Raw genomic sequence first — 13,546 nt, forward strand, 5'->3', positions numbered from 1 at the left:
CAGTCGTACATCTTTCGTACAAAGGTATGGAAGGTCTTGTCACTGGTGTCGTACACTCTCCGTACAGATGTAAGTTGTATTCCGTACTTGTGCCTCCGTACAGCCACGTGTGCATGTACCAGGCTACCGTACAGCTGCCGCACATTTTCGTACACTGTGTTCCGTACAGCATACATGATCCGTACAATTTTTGTACAACGTACCTGCTCAGTACAGCTTTCATACAACGCACTTGCCCCGTACTTGCTTCCGTACACCCGTACATTGGATTCCGTACTGACATTCGTACTGTTCGGTACATCTGTTCCGTACCTACGTCGTACATTGTACATGCACAGTACTTGTTCCAGGATTTGTTTGGAAAGCCTACATTTTGAGGTCCATACTCTTGGACAGTACATTTGGGTCAGATTGCAGGACATTGAGTCACTATTGCAGGACATTGAGTCACTTTTGCAGGACATTGAGTCATTTTTTTAGACATTGAGTCTTTTCTGTAGGACATTGAGTCAGATTCGCATACATTGGGTCACATTTGCAAAATTTCAGCAAAATTTGGGGCTTTTTTGTATTTGCCCTCTTTTTGGCCTATTTTCCCTCATTAAATTTGGGGCTTTTGCTAGATTTGTTGTTTTTGCAGTGAACATTGCCTGCCACAGTCACATTTGGGTCAGATCTCCATTTGCCCTTTGTTTTGGATTGGAAATTTGCTGATATTTGCTGTCATTTTTGGACAGCCAGCTTTTGCAGTGATAGCCTTGAGGCTTTTGGGTTTTCAGGTCTCTTTCAGGGTATCACATTTGGTATGGCTGGGAACAATCAAGATCTATTTGGTGTTCTTCGTGAAGATGATAAGTTGGATGGCACCAACTATCCGATGTGGTCTTATCTCATGAAACATATTCTTGTTGCAAAGCATTTGTGAAATATTGTTTCTGGGGTTGATCTGAGGCCAGCCACTGCTACAGTGGTTGCCTCTACTGCTGGTCCCTTTGCAGGGGGTACTCCTCCTGATGCCTCATCTTCTAGCACTCTTGCTGCTGCTCTTCCAACTCAGGAACAGTCAAGATGGGATGCAAGAGATGCAAATGCACATTCATGTATTGCTTTATCATGCAAGAGAATCATTATTTCACACATCCGGTCTTGCAGGACAGCAAAGGATGCTTGGGATAAATTGGCTTCTCTCTATCAGATTCGCAATGAGGCACGTGTTGCATATTTGAGAAGGCATTTACAAGAAGTTAGCATGAATGAAGGTGACTCTATGGATGCATACCTGACAAAGGTCAAGGACCTCATGGAACAACTTGCCAACATTGATGAGGTGGTGCCAAATTCACAGCTTGTCAGTACCACATTGAATGGACTGCCAGATACATATCAAGGGTTCGCTACAACCCTTCGATTAGTGGCCATGGGTAATCCAGACCACTATTCTTTTGATCAGCTAGTTACTTTGCTTTTGTAGGAAGAGCAAAGTAGAGCTAGTAGACAAGCCATTATTCCTGATCATGCATTTGCTTCACAGTAGACAGGAAGAGGCAAGTCTTCCAAGCCTACGGGCAAGCCAAAATCTGCGCATAGCAGCTGCAATTCCTCCCATGCATCTAAAAATACAGCAGATAAGTCAAAGAAGAAAAGATGCAAATATTGTCGCAAGCTTGGACATGACATTTCAGAATGCAGGAAGCGCATTGCTTCGGAGAAAAAGAAAGCAGGATTGACAGTTAATGCCTCTCATGCTATTGAATCCCATGAGCCATAAGATGCTTCACATGCACATGCTCTTCAAGATGATTGGGCATGGGCTGTCCATTGCTCATTTGATCCCTCCAAAGTTGATGCATTCTTTACTGCTAATGATGCTCAGTCTTGGTACTTTGATAGTGGTGCTTCCAAGCATGTCACATCTTGCACACAGTTGTTTCATTCTTGAGCTGATGCACCTCGAGGGGGGAGTGTCACATGTGCTAATAATGCTTCATATGCTATAAAAGGAATTGGAGATGTGCAGCTCACATCCATTTCAAGCCATCCTGTCACTCTGACAAATGTTCTTTTTGTGCCTGGAATTGAAGTCAACTTGATTTCAATTTCAGCAATTGCCACTTCAGGTTCCAGAGTTATTTTTGATGGCTACAGATGTCTAGTTTATGATCTTTGTGATGACAATGCCATAGTTCTCACTGGCACTTTGCAAAAGGGGCTTTATCACCTTGATCATCACTCAGCTGCACTTTCTATTGAAGCATTTGCTATTTCAGATTCACAGCTTGTTGAAACTCATCTTTGGCATGAGAGAATGGGCTCTTGCAAAGCTACATTCACAGCAGATGGCAAATGATGTACCTCAAACTCACACAGTTTCCAAACATGTGTGTGAGGGTTGTCTTTTGGGTAAGATGCATCGGTGTCCTTTTCAAAAGAATTGTCCAAAACTTTCACAAAGCAAATTGCAGCTAGTGCACAGTGATGTTTGTGGCCCAATGAGGACAAATGCCATTGGAGGGTACAAATATTTCATGACTGTCATTGATGATTTCACAAGATATTGCTGGGTATATCCTTTAACAGCCAAATTTGAAGTTTTCTCATGCTTTCAGAGGTGGCTGAATATGGTTGAGAATGAATCAGGAAGCAAGCTTGTCACCCTCAACATAGATAGGGGGGGAGAGTATATGTCAAAGGAGTTTGATGCATTTCTGTCTTCACGGGGCATTATTCACTCATGTACTACTCCTTACACTCCTCGGCAGAATCTTGTTTCTAAAAGGAAAAATAGGTCCACAATGGAGATGGCCAGAGGCATGCTTAAGGCCAAGTCTTTACCCAATAAATTTTGGCTTGATGCAGTAATGTGTGCCAACTATGTGCTGAATAGATCACCTACACGGGCATTGAAGACAGTTACACCTTATGAAGCATGGAAAGGCAGGAAGCCTTTACTTTCACACATGAGAGTTTTTGGGTCTCTTGCAAATGTTCATGTACCATCTCAGCTGAGACATAAGCTTGATGACAAGGCAATCAAATGCATATTTATTGGTTACAGCTAGGAGAGCAGAGGGTATCAGTTAAACCAACCAAATACTGGGAAGATTATTGTCAGTAGAGGTGTAATCTTTGTTGAACATTCAGCTTCTCCTCTTGTGGACTGCAAAGCTAAGCCAGATGTTGACATGTTTGATGCCTTTGAATCTTGGTTACCTCTGCCATCCTCAAAAGAGGACTTTGACCAGCAACATGAGCCTCTTGGAGGCCTTCCAACAAGCAATGATCAGCCAATACCCCGTGCTGATTTGCAGGTTTCTCTTCCAGCACAAAATGATCCCACTATTCATGATGCAGTCATTGAAGAAAGAGCTGTCAATAGACAGCAAAGGCAAGTTCCCAGATGGCTTCTTGATACATTGAGGGACAGCAAACAAGATCAGCCTTTTGCTGCCCGGACAAGATCAGGGAATAGACAGATGCATGGTCACTTTCTTGAGTTTGCACTCCTTGCTACAGCTTGCAATGAAGAGCCTTTGTGCCATAAAGATGCTTTTGACAGCAAAGAGTGGATGGATGCAATGAGAGCTGAGTTACAATCCATTGCCAAAAATGACACATGGGAATTAATAGATCTCCCTCTTGGCAAGCATGCCATTGGTACCCGGTGGGTCTACAAATTAAAAAGGAAATCTGATGGCAGCATAGATCGATACAAAGCCCGTCTTGTTGCAAAAGGGTATGCCCAATAACAAGGCATTGACTTTGAGGAGACATTTGCTCCCACATCCAAGATTACTACCATTAGATGTGTCATTGCCATTGCAGCCCATCATCATTGGCAAGTGCGCTTTTCTTCATGGGGATTTGCAGGAAGAAGTATATGTCACACAACCTCCTGGCTTTGAGGTTGTTAATTCTGAAAATAAGGTATGCCGGCTTAGAAAAGCCCTTTATAGTTTGAAGCAGGCACCCAGGGCATGGTATGCCAAAATTCATGCACACTTACTATCCCTTGGTTTTCAAAATAGTCCCACAGAACCCACTCTTTATGTCCGTGGGAGTGGATCTGATTTTTTAGTGCTGATTTTATATGTGGATGATATGCTCATCACGGGCCCAGATACTCAGCAAATTGCAGCTTTCAAGGCGGCTTTGCAGCAGATTTTTGACATGTCAACATGGGACAGCTCCATTATAAATTGGGCATTCAGTTTGCTCATGTTGAGGGGGGTATCATGATGTCACAGTCCAAGTATATTGGACAGCTCCTTGATCGTTTTCAGTTCGATTTTATTGTTTTCCCTTGTGGAGGTGTGGGTTATTCTTGTGTTACCTTCGGACTTTTTGTGGAGCTTTAATTTTAAAGATATCCACCAGAAGTGTGTAGCATCCTCCAAGCAAGTTGATGAAAATGACTTAATAGGTTGGCCTTCTGGAAACGCTTGTGCTTTATGTTCTTTCTGGGCTTGCTTTGTTTGTAGAAATATCCCACCTTTCAAAGTGTTGTTAGGATACTTAATTTTTTGTTGGCTGGTTAACAGCTAAAATGATAAGAATCTCTCGGTTATGGTGATTGAGTATTTTCTCATTGTGTGCAACCTTTGATTTACCTTTAGAATACTCCCTCCTCTTCCTTGCATGCAGTAGTAGGCCTGACCTCATTTCTGTTGTTTATAAGGCACTTTCCACTTTCTGTAAGAATACTTTGAGGCGATGACACACGTTTTTTGATTCCCTTTTAATAAATTTTTTGTTTGGTAGATCTCAGCACAGAATTTGCCACACACACACACACACACACACACACACCCCCCTCCTTATAACTGATATACTTTCTCTCTTCAAAGGTAGAATTGTCAGATTGCAAAGCAGAACTACGGATGCTGGAGGTTTTCTATCACAAAATCTTCAAGGTAGCAAGGCTTTAATTGCTTTCCATGATTAAGGCTTTACCTTGCAGTGCTAGATCTGTCCTTCAAATCAGTTCTAACATTTGTCAAAGCTGCACAGGTATTCCCATTGGATGAGAAGATTGAGAGCATAAATGATCAATACTGGACATTGCGAGCAGAAGAGGTGTTACTATATTATCCCCACCACTCTACTCTAAAAAGATACTTTCCCCTTTCTTCCCAGCCTTTGTTTCCTTTTTCTTCTTCCCAAAAGATCAAAAGAAAGCAAACAAAATATAATAGAAAGCACCCCTTTCTTCCCAGCCTTTGTTTCCTCTTTCTTCTTCCCAAAAGAAAGCAAACAAAATAAATAGAAAGCACCCCGATAGGGAATGCAAAAAGGAACCATAGCTAGACTATTCTGTATCATGCTGATCATATTGACTCATACCCTTGAACAGATTCCTGAGGAAGAAAGCCAAATTGGTCCTCATGGTAGGCTCATACATGTGTACCATTTCACACGGGATGCAGCACAGAACAACTTGGTACTTTATGGGCTATCTCATAGTAATTGTGAATACCTTTCCTCAATGTAAAATTGATGACAATTTTCACATTATGGTGCATTCTCTAAAGTTTTGACCGTTCAACAGGTTCAAAACTTTGGAGAGCCTTTTTTTGTGGTTGTTTATGAACATGAAACACTGGCTGCTGTCAAAGAACGTATTAAAAAGAAGCTGCAAGTGCCAGAAGAAGAGTTTTCAAAGGTGTGTAGTTTGTTTACCAGTTTGTGTTTCTTGTATTGTGACCAATTATGCATCATCTTGAAGTAACTTGCTCAAGAGGAGGGAATGATAGCATGATCCTGAGTAAGGGGGGATGATGCTTTTTTAAAACTAGGGATGTCCTTGTCATTTAACACGTGGTTTACCTTGTTTATAGAGGATTTTTACCGCGGTTTCTGAAAATTCCTCTGATTTGTGCTAATGATAATAAAATTATTTGTATTGGTAAGCCTTCACCAACAAGTGGATCTCTCTTCAAGGTGCCAAAGGCCAATCTTGCAGGAAAGGCTGAACTGTTTATGTTGTTTCTTGGCCTTTGTTTTGCAGTGGAAGTTTGCATTCCTTTCTTTAGGACGCCCAGAATATCTTCAAGACAATGATGTTGTAGCAAGTCGTTTCTTGGTATGTTCTGCAGTTTTTTTGTAATTATAAAATTTCTGCAGTCTTTTTGTAATTAGAATTTTTTTGAATATATTTGGAGAGAGGTCGGATCAAATGGCCTATCAACAATATACTACGACCGTGGATGATCTCACCTCTTTGAGAATAGAATTCAAGCTTTAAGGAACAAATGACTATAACAGGAGTACCCATCTTTGCAGCCCTTTGTCCTGGTATCGTTAATTCTTCCTATTTGTAATTGTGGGTTCTCATATTAACTATCTTTTCTAGCAATCTTTGCATCCCCTTGTCCTGGTATTGTTGCAATTATTCCTATTTGTAATGGTGCGCTGTCCTACTAACTATCTTTTCTAAGCTTTTTTACTTAGAATTGCACATTTGGGAAATACTAAGATCAAGTATTCATCTTCATGGAAAGTTGTAGCTTGGATGAAGAGAAAGTGGACTACTTGTTCATTCGCTTCTCCTTCAGTGTTAGCTCTGGAGCTGACAGAAACTTAGTACGAAGACCGAAGGAATGCTCATGCCACCATTAAGCACTGATAATGTCGGTGGGGATATCAAAGTAGCTAGATGCTGTTGGATGAGTTATTAACTGTCTTTGTGTACAAATCTTGTACTTAAAATAATTATGGTATCCAGACATATAATGCCATTTTTGGACGTTGGGCTGCAAAGCTTTTGCATAGATAGATATGGTATGGTATGACATCGCCCAGATGTATGCCATTTTTGGATGTTTGGCTGCAAGCCTACAATATATAGATAGATAAATAGTCTCTTAAACATTGCTGATGTTTTATATATGCTTATGCATCCTGTTATAGCAGGGGCTACTCAGGAGCCTTGAAGATCAACGGGTGGGGCGTATGGCATTTTCACTGAGGCTCTTGTCGTTGGGAAGAGGAGGCATCTTTACAAATGCCTTATTGGGGACATCAGGAGGAGACCAAATGGTAGTCACTCATCTGGCACCTTGATGGTCGGGATTCAGAGGGGAACATGATTGGTGCTGAAAAGCATATTGGTTAGGCGCAGTGGGAGAGTGACTGATCCATGGGACATGCAGTCACTAGCTCTGCAGCATGACAATTGCCCTAGGGCTTTGATGCATATGTAAGTGGATGGATGATGGAGAGAACAAATGGAGACAGCCATTCCAAAGGCTTCGAGAGAGGGATTGAGATGCGCAAACAGGGGCTCCTTGGAGGCACTTTCGACAAGCTAGTTTTGAAGGACCAAAGTCCCTTTCTGAGTCTGGTACGTTGCCTACCATTATGGATGGGGAGCTGTGTTCCAAGTGCCCCACTAGTGTTATACGGTACAAGATTCGATGGGGTCTCTAGCTAGAGACTCTTGCCAAGGGACCGTTTGGATGATCAACCACTTGTGCTTTGACCCAGTTAATAGGGCGGTTGTTGTTGTGGGATGGCTGTCCCCTCGAAGATTTTAGACTGTCATGTTTGTACATGTCACAAGTTTGTAACTTCTCCCAAGAAATAAAGAGAAGATTGACTTTGGTCAAAGAAAGTTGACCTCGGTTAACTAGAACAAGTTTTATTTTCCTTTGTGTTGCATTGGTTAGATGACATTGTGGGGACGCTCACAAGGGACTAGGATAAGTCCAAGAACTAGAATGCATGCATTTGGCTCATCTCTAGTGGGTTGACGTGTTTGTGCAAGGTGCATGACGTTGGCCCACTTGAGCTAAAAGCATTAAAGGCGCCCCACTCTATGGAGGAAAGCGCTTGCTTTTGGAGAAAGCCCAAGATTTCGGAGAAAACTCAATTTTCTAGAGAAAAGCACCTATTTTTGCTTTTAGAAAGCACATGCTTTCCAGTTGGCTGGCTGAGTCTATGATGAGTTTATGGAGTGTTTAAGGTTTCAGAAACAGTCCTTTGGATCTTGCTACACCAGCCATGCAGTTTCCTTTCTTTTCATACAGTCTGTTTCATGGACAATTGTAGCCAATGTTTTTCCATATGTGAGAGGCATTGGCTTTCGCAGCAGGTACCACATGAGGTTCTTGACAGATTTTGGAAATGAATTTGGACTACTCTTTGATCTGACTTGTTGCCATTTTTATGACTGCAGATCGTATACACCTTGCGCTCGCTTTGGGAGCAAGGTATATAGGGTTGCAGAAAGACCGTTGAGTAGAGTTAGCGCTTGTGGAAGGCTGGGCCTTCAAATTTGTTCAATATTTTCACGTATCGAGGAATCCATTAGTGTATTGTTCATTGCAATGGTTGCTGGCAGTTGCTTGTGGAGCGCCAGAGACTGTGAACTAGGAGCAGGTGATCTAGTCACCTCCTCCTTTTCTTAGAGCGCCTCATGGATAGCCGATTTTGTATTGCTTTTGTGGATGCGGCCTTGTATAGGAGCTTGTGGACATCCTTATTTACTTGACCACTACAGAAAACGGTACCAGTGGTTTTCACTGTTACTGATTTTAAGTTTCTCTATGTAATTATTTTTTGGTCTTGTTCATTGTTTTAGTTGAATATTTATGTGGTTTTAGTTTTCTACCATTGTTTTTGATCCAGTCTTGAAAGAGACCGGCGCTAGCTACAATCTTTAATGATAATTATAGGTGCCCTAAGATTTGACAGCTCGTTTCAGCCCCATAGAACGAGATGCATTCATCATCCATGGTCTTTATGCGATAATTTCACATAACATGGCTGCTTTTAGCAGTGGACCCACTCACTGAGCAACTGTTCCACAACATAACACTGAGCAACTGTTCCACATCTTATGTTGCATGACAGCTCGTTGTGCATGTTCTTAGCTCCATAATGTTCCATATGCCATTTCCTAGTGACTCACACAGATTCGGCTAGTGCATGCCACCCTTAAACGTTTGGGGAATTGAGATGTGGGAAGCATATTAATGGGATCAGTCAAGATAGTGTGGACATGTGGTTATCGTTGTAGGGAAAATGCCACCATCAGTGTGAGCCCGTTCTTGCTAATGTTCAGCTTTCTAGCTACTATTTCAGATTTGGTTCTAACAGATCAATAATGCAATGATTTGGTGAATCTTTCATGTAGCTTGACATGCAAAGGATCCCAAATCAGAAGGGGAATAGGGGATTTTAGTGAGGGTGACTATCTACATTCTGGTGCACAAAAAAGCAGATGGAGGAGACACCCAATGGAAGCTTCCACAGATTCCACAGGCCTATCACGAGTTGGATGTGTGGCACAGGTCTTCATGTGGCTGCCAGCTTAAATTCACAGCTATCAGTTTTCAAATAAATATCTCATCATTCAAGCAAATCTGGTTCTGCCCACTGATGAGGGTCATATACAATCCTCATGCAAGTGATCATTGGTCTTGTCATAGGTAGCGCAAGGTATTAAATTGAATATATTGAAATGTAACTTGTCTCCTCTGCCACTCAGTATATCTGTTCTAGCTTAGCTTTTTACTGGAGCTGACGGTGCCTTAGTAAGAGCTCTGTATCTATTGACACAAAATTAGTAGTCTTGGGGCTCCTTTGTTACACTGTCCTTTTGTTGTGGTCACAAACACAATGCTAGTATTCTGAGGTATTTTTCTGATCTTTACGGAAAGGAGCAGCTTCAGAAGAACTTGTATTTATGCCCTTTGACTGCATCAGATCATTGAGGAGTGTTGATGTGCATGAACAGAAAAGAGACACGTACGGTGCATGGGAGAACTATCTGGGATTGGAGCATGCTGACAGTGCACCTAAGAGACAGCACCAGGCCAATCAGGTATACTAGTCGATACCTCTATTAGTCTCTTTGATTATGTAGACGTTTTCAAATTTTCATCATCTTACAGGTGTATTTCTGATTGCAGAATCGGCATAGTTATGAGAAGCCTGTCAAAATCTATAACTGACGCAATCTGAAAATGTGTTTATGCCTACCATGAAGCGATCCTTGGTCACATTCCCAAAAGGTATAGCAGAGAGGTGACATGTATCTTGCTGAGGTAACAAAGCCACTGTTCGTTATTTGGCCAGTGTGCATATTATGAACGGACAGCAGGTTAAATGGAATCTGCACATTGTCTCCAGTAGTGGATTGTAGAGTGAGATTCTGAAAAAATCCTCCGCTCCCTTGACTTGCATGAGCATAGTTGCATGTGACATCCCAGCTTTACAAGCAGAGTAACACTTACTGATTTTCATTATGCAGTAAGTAGAATCAACCATTCATGTGATAGTTGTCGGGGTTTGAGAGACATTCTTCATACCTTTCAGGAGGTCTTATCACCCTGTTGCTTAAAGCAGGTCCTTATTTTAGTTGTTTGATTCCTAGATGCTACTCCAGGCGAGTTGCAGTGTGTAGAATTCTTTACATTGTATTGTGTCTTCCCACTAAGAAATGGTGGGCCTGAGTACTACAATTCTGATCACACTGATAGCAATTTTTCGTGACTGGAGAGGTTTCTGTAGATTCTTTCCTCAGTATGTTATGTACTCTGATTTGATATGTTAGTGCTGATGGGTGGGACTCTATGGAAGGTGTTGGAAGCCTTATGGATTTAGAGACCCATGTAAATTATCATGTGAAGAGCCGTGAAGGATCTGTCAAATAATCATCATTCAACCTCTTTGTTTCTGTAGATAATTTTGCAAGCATAATCTCTTTTGGTGGTTGTCCCTGACTAGAGGTTCTTTGAGGTAAGTGTAATCCATATGTACCTTGGTGCTAATGGTATCGGTAAGTGTTTTTTGCTATGCTTATGCGCGTGTGAAATAAGGGTCAGAATTTCTTGTAACTGGCCCATCTATTTATTTCTGACTGTCAACGAATTCGCAGAAAAATTGGTGATGCAAATACAAGGGTAAAATGGGTATACTGATTATCGGCCAATTGGTGGAGTAACTGGTCCATGCAATTTTAAGGGCAAATGGATCTGTTTATTTTTTATTATCAGCCGAATATTGTTGATCCTCAGTCAAGTCAGCATTTTCCAGGTCTCCTCTCACCCCCCTCTTCAATCCAGAGGTGGGGGTAATTATAAGTTAAGGTGCTGAAAAATGGTTTGGATGGGTTTATAAATTCAGAGATCTAGCACAACCAAGCCCTTTTCCCTCCTGGCAATTTTAGTATACAATATCATAAAGCTTTGCAAATGTAAGAGCAATTGTATTGCATAACCATTCAATGATCTATTGTGATACAAGATGGAGAGTTCTGGTGATGATTGAGATGCTATTCGTTGATCGAGCTCTTTGAAAATGCTGTAAGTACTTGGAGATGGTACCGATGTGACAATGCCGTATGCTGTTTTTTTGCTATCATTCTAAGGGATCCAAAATACCATGGGATTCTTGTAGATTGTGATCCTCAAAAGGCCAAACTTCTGGCCAAGAAGCAGTAAATTATTTCAGATAGCCTCATGGTGAGTTGGCATTAGTATGAAATTAGTATGTCGATGTCCATGTTCCAAGAAAGTCGATAAGTTTTCACAACGTCGAAAATATTTAAGACTTTCACCTTTATTTATTATTCTTCAAGAGCATAATAAATAAGATTGTGTCAAGTTGGAAATGTACTTTGGGTAACTCTTGGGCACAGTGTGTATTTGAGGGAGAGTGCAAGGGCAACATACCAAGCTCTTGCGCATGGGTTAACACAATTGAAATAACGGTTTAATATACGTAAAACCTCTTTTAATTGAGACTTATCATTCAACGTAGGTTGAGTGCACTACTTTGTTGCACATTCAAAGACCAACTTTGATATCATTCAATAGATTGCACATTTTAGCTTGTGTATATGGTTAGAGGCCTTGAGGGTCTTTCAACGCAATAATGAGTTTTTAAGTCCCTTGCCTTTTGCCCTACTAAATTCATAAGTGGACAGATTTTTGGTAAACAAGTATGTTATCTAAGTGTGAAAGAAGCTTTAATATCAGTATGCTTACTTTGATGGTGATCTTTGGGATGCTTGACTACGGTGATGTTATTTATATCTCACGTTAATGCTCTTCTCGTTGTTCATACCAAACTTGACATGATACATGACAAGTATAGTATGAAGTTGTATCTTGTAGTCTTCTTTTTATCTTCCTTGTAGAAAGGCAAGGAGAGGTGCGTATCGATATGTGAACGAATCTATATTTCCTTATAGAGCATGTGTGGCTTGGTTGTCGTCATTAGGTAGATCATCTTATTGATGATCTTGCTAAATTGAATGGCTTCATTAAATGAATTGTCTCTTTGTCTTGATGTGACGTTTGTATTGTACACACCCCAAAATGATTTCATAGAGGCATATTCTTGTTTATTGAGAGAAGAAAGTTTATTAGCATCTTTGAAAAATTGAAGGATGTATGAGACTAAAAACCCCAATACAATAAAAGCGGATGGATGGAGCCACTAAAGTGTGCATCCAAATCTAAGGTTGGTGTTTGGAATGAGAAAATGAATAGACTCCACGTTGCTTGTTGGATAGTATACAATACAAAGGATAGTATACAAATACAAATTGACACCGCGATGCTTGTTGGAGAGTATACAAATACAAAGGATAGAAGGGGGAGGGATCTTGTTAGTTGCTTGTTCAATCAGTTGACCTCCGCATTGATTGGACTTGTGTATGTTGGCTATGAGGCCGAGGATAGAAGAGATGATATCGCTCAATAGATCTAGTGAGGGTTGGTGTTGTTGAGGGTTATTATAAAGCAATGTTACTGTTGGTCGGTTTGGATCCCTCTTGTAATTTTACAGAGGTAGTTTTATTTGATAAGCGCTATCGTTGGTCCTCATGTGAGGGTCCACTAGAGAGCAAGTCTGTCGTGTTGTGAACTCTTGGTCGATGCTACATTGCATCCCTTGTTGCCCTTGGCCCCTTGGCTTGAGTCAATAGAAAATAAGTTTGTGATCGACCTTAGCTAGGCTTCAATGGGTTGTTCTAGGCTCTCCTTTGCGTTGCTCATAAGAGTTACGTCTATGAGGAAAGTCACCACGTTTTATTGATTGGGATGGGCCAATTAAATCTTGGAGTGGTCCGTCTTTGGATCTCATAGTATATAAGATATCTCAAGGGAAAGTGCTTCTTTATCTTAACTTCCTACATATCACGTAAAGTGTACATGGAATACACTCATTTTTGACTCACTTTGGCTTCAAATTCCAACATAAGGAGAACGATTAGGCTATCCCAAGTATCCTCTTGACCATTACGTATTAAGATAGGACAGACAAGGAGCATTAGGTGTCTAGAGGGTGTTTTATAGTCTAGTGAGTCCTAGACATGCCACGTGTCATATTGGGAGATATTTCATAGACATTGTGATTTTCTAGAGTCTAGATGCATACTATATAGTGTTGTACTTGTCTTGAGTCTTTTCATATCAGTCAACGTCAAGCTTTATATCATGTGAGTATTTTGGTTATCATTGCCTAGCACTTGGTTCTTTCATTTTCTTTTCATTTTTCCTTTCCATTATGCTCTCCATATTTCCATTCCGTTCCTAGT

The 13,546-nt window shown here is 40.9% G+C and overlaps 1 protein-coding gene across 1 annotated transcript in view; it reads left to right on the plus strand.

Moving 5' to 3' along the window:
* The window catches only part of LOC147897540 (ubiquitin C-terminal hydrolase 12-like), a 36,789-nt gene extending 25,841 nt beyond the window's left edge, over window positions 1–10,948 (plus strand). The window contains exons 26-33 of the mRNA XM_087379936.1: window positions 4,845–4,910; window positions 5,008–5,073; window positions 5,351–5,437; window positions 5,546–5,659; window positions 6,005–6,079; window positions 9,737–9,823; window positions 9,912–10,740; window positions 10,880–10,948. Coding sequence (XP_087236062.1) covers window positions 4,845–4,910; window positions 5,008–5,073; window positions 5,351–5,437; window positions 5,546–5,659; window positions 6,005–6,079; window positions 9,737–9,823; window positions 9,912–9,953 — 537 coding nt within the window. The 3' untranslated portion in view covers window positions 9,954–10,740; window positions 10,880–10,948. The remainder of the gene's footprint in view (window positions 1–4,844; window positions 4,911–5,007; window positions 5,074–5,350; window positions 5,438–5,545; window positions 5,660–6,004; window positions 6,080–9,736; window positions 9,824–9,911; window positions 10,741–10,879) is intronic.
* The last annotated feature ends 2,598 nt before the right edge of the window (window positions 10,949–13,546 follow it).

The sequence above is a fragment of the Dipteris shenzhenensis genome, chromosome 10 (genome assembly GCF_047967505.1).
Source record: "Dipteris shenzhenensis isolate YYH24624 ecotype China chromosome 10, Dip_SZ_1.0, whole genome shotgun sequence".
Lineage (NCBI taxonomy): Eukaryota > Viridiplantae > Streptophyta > Polypodiopsida > Gleicheniales > Dipteridaceae > Dipteris > Dipteris shenzhenensis.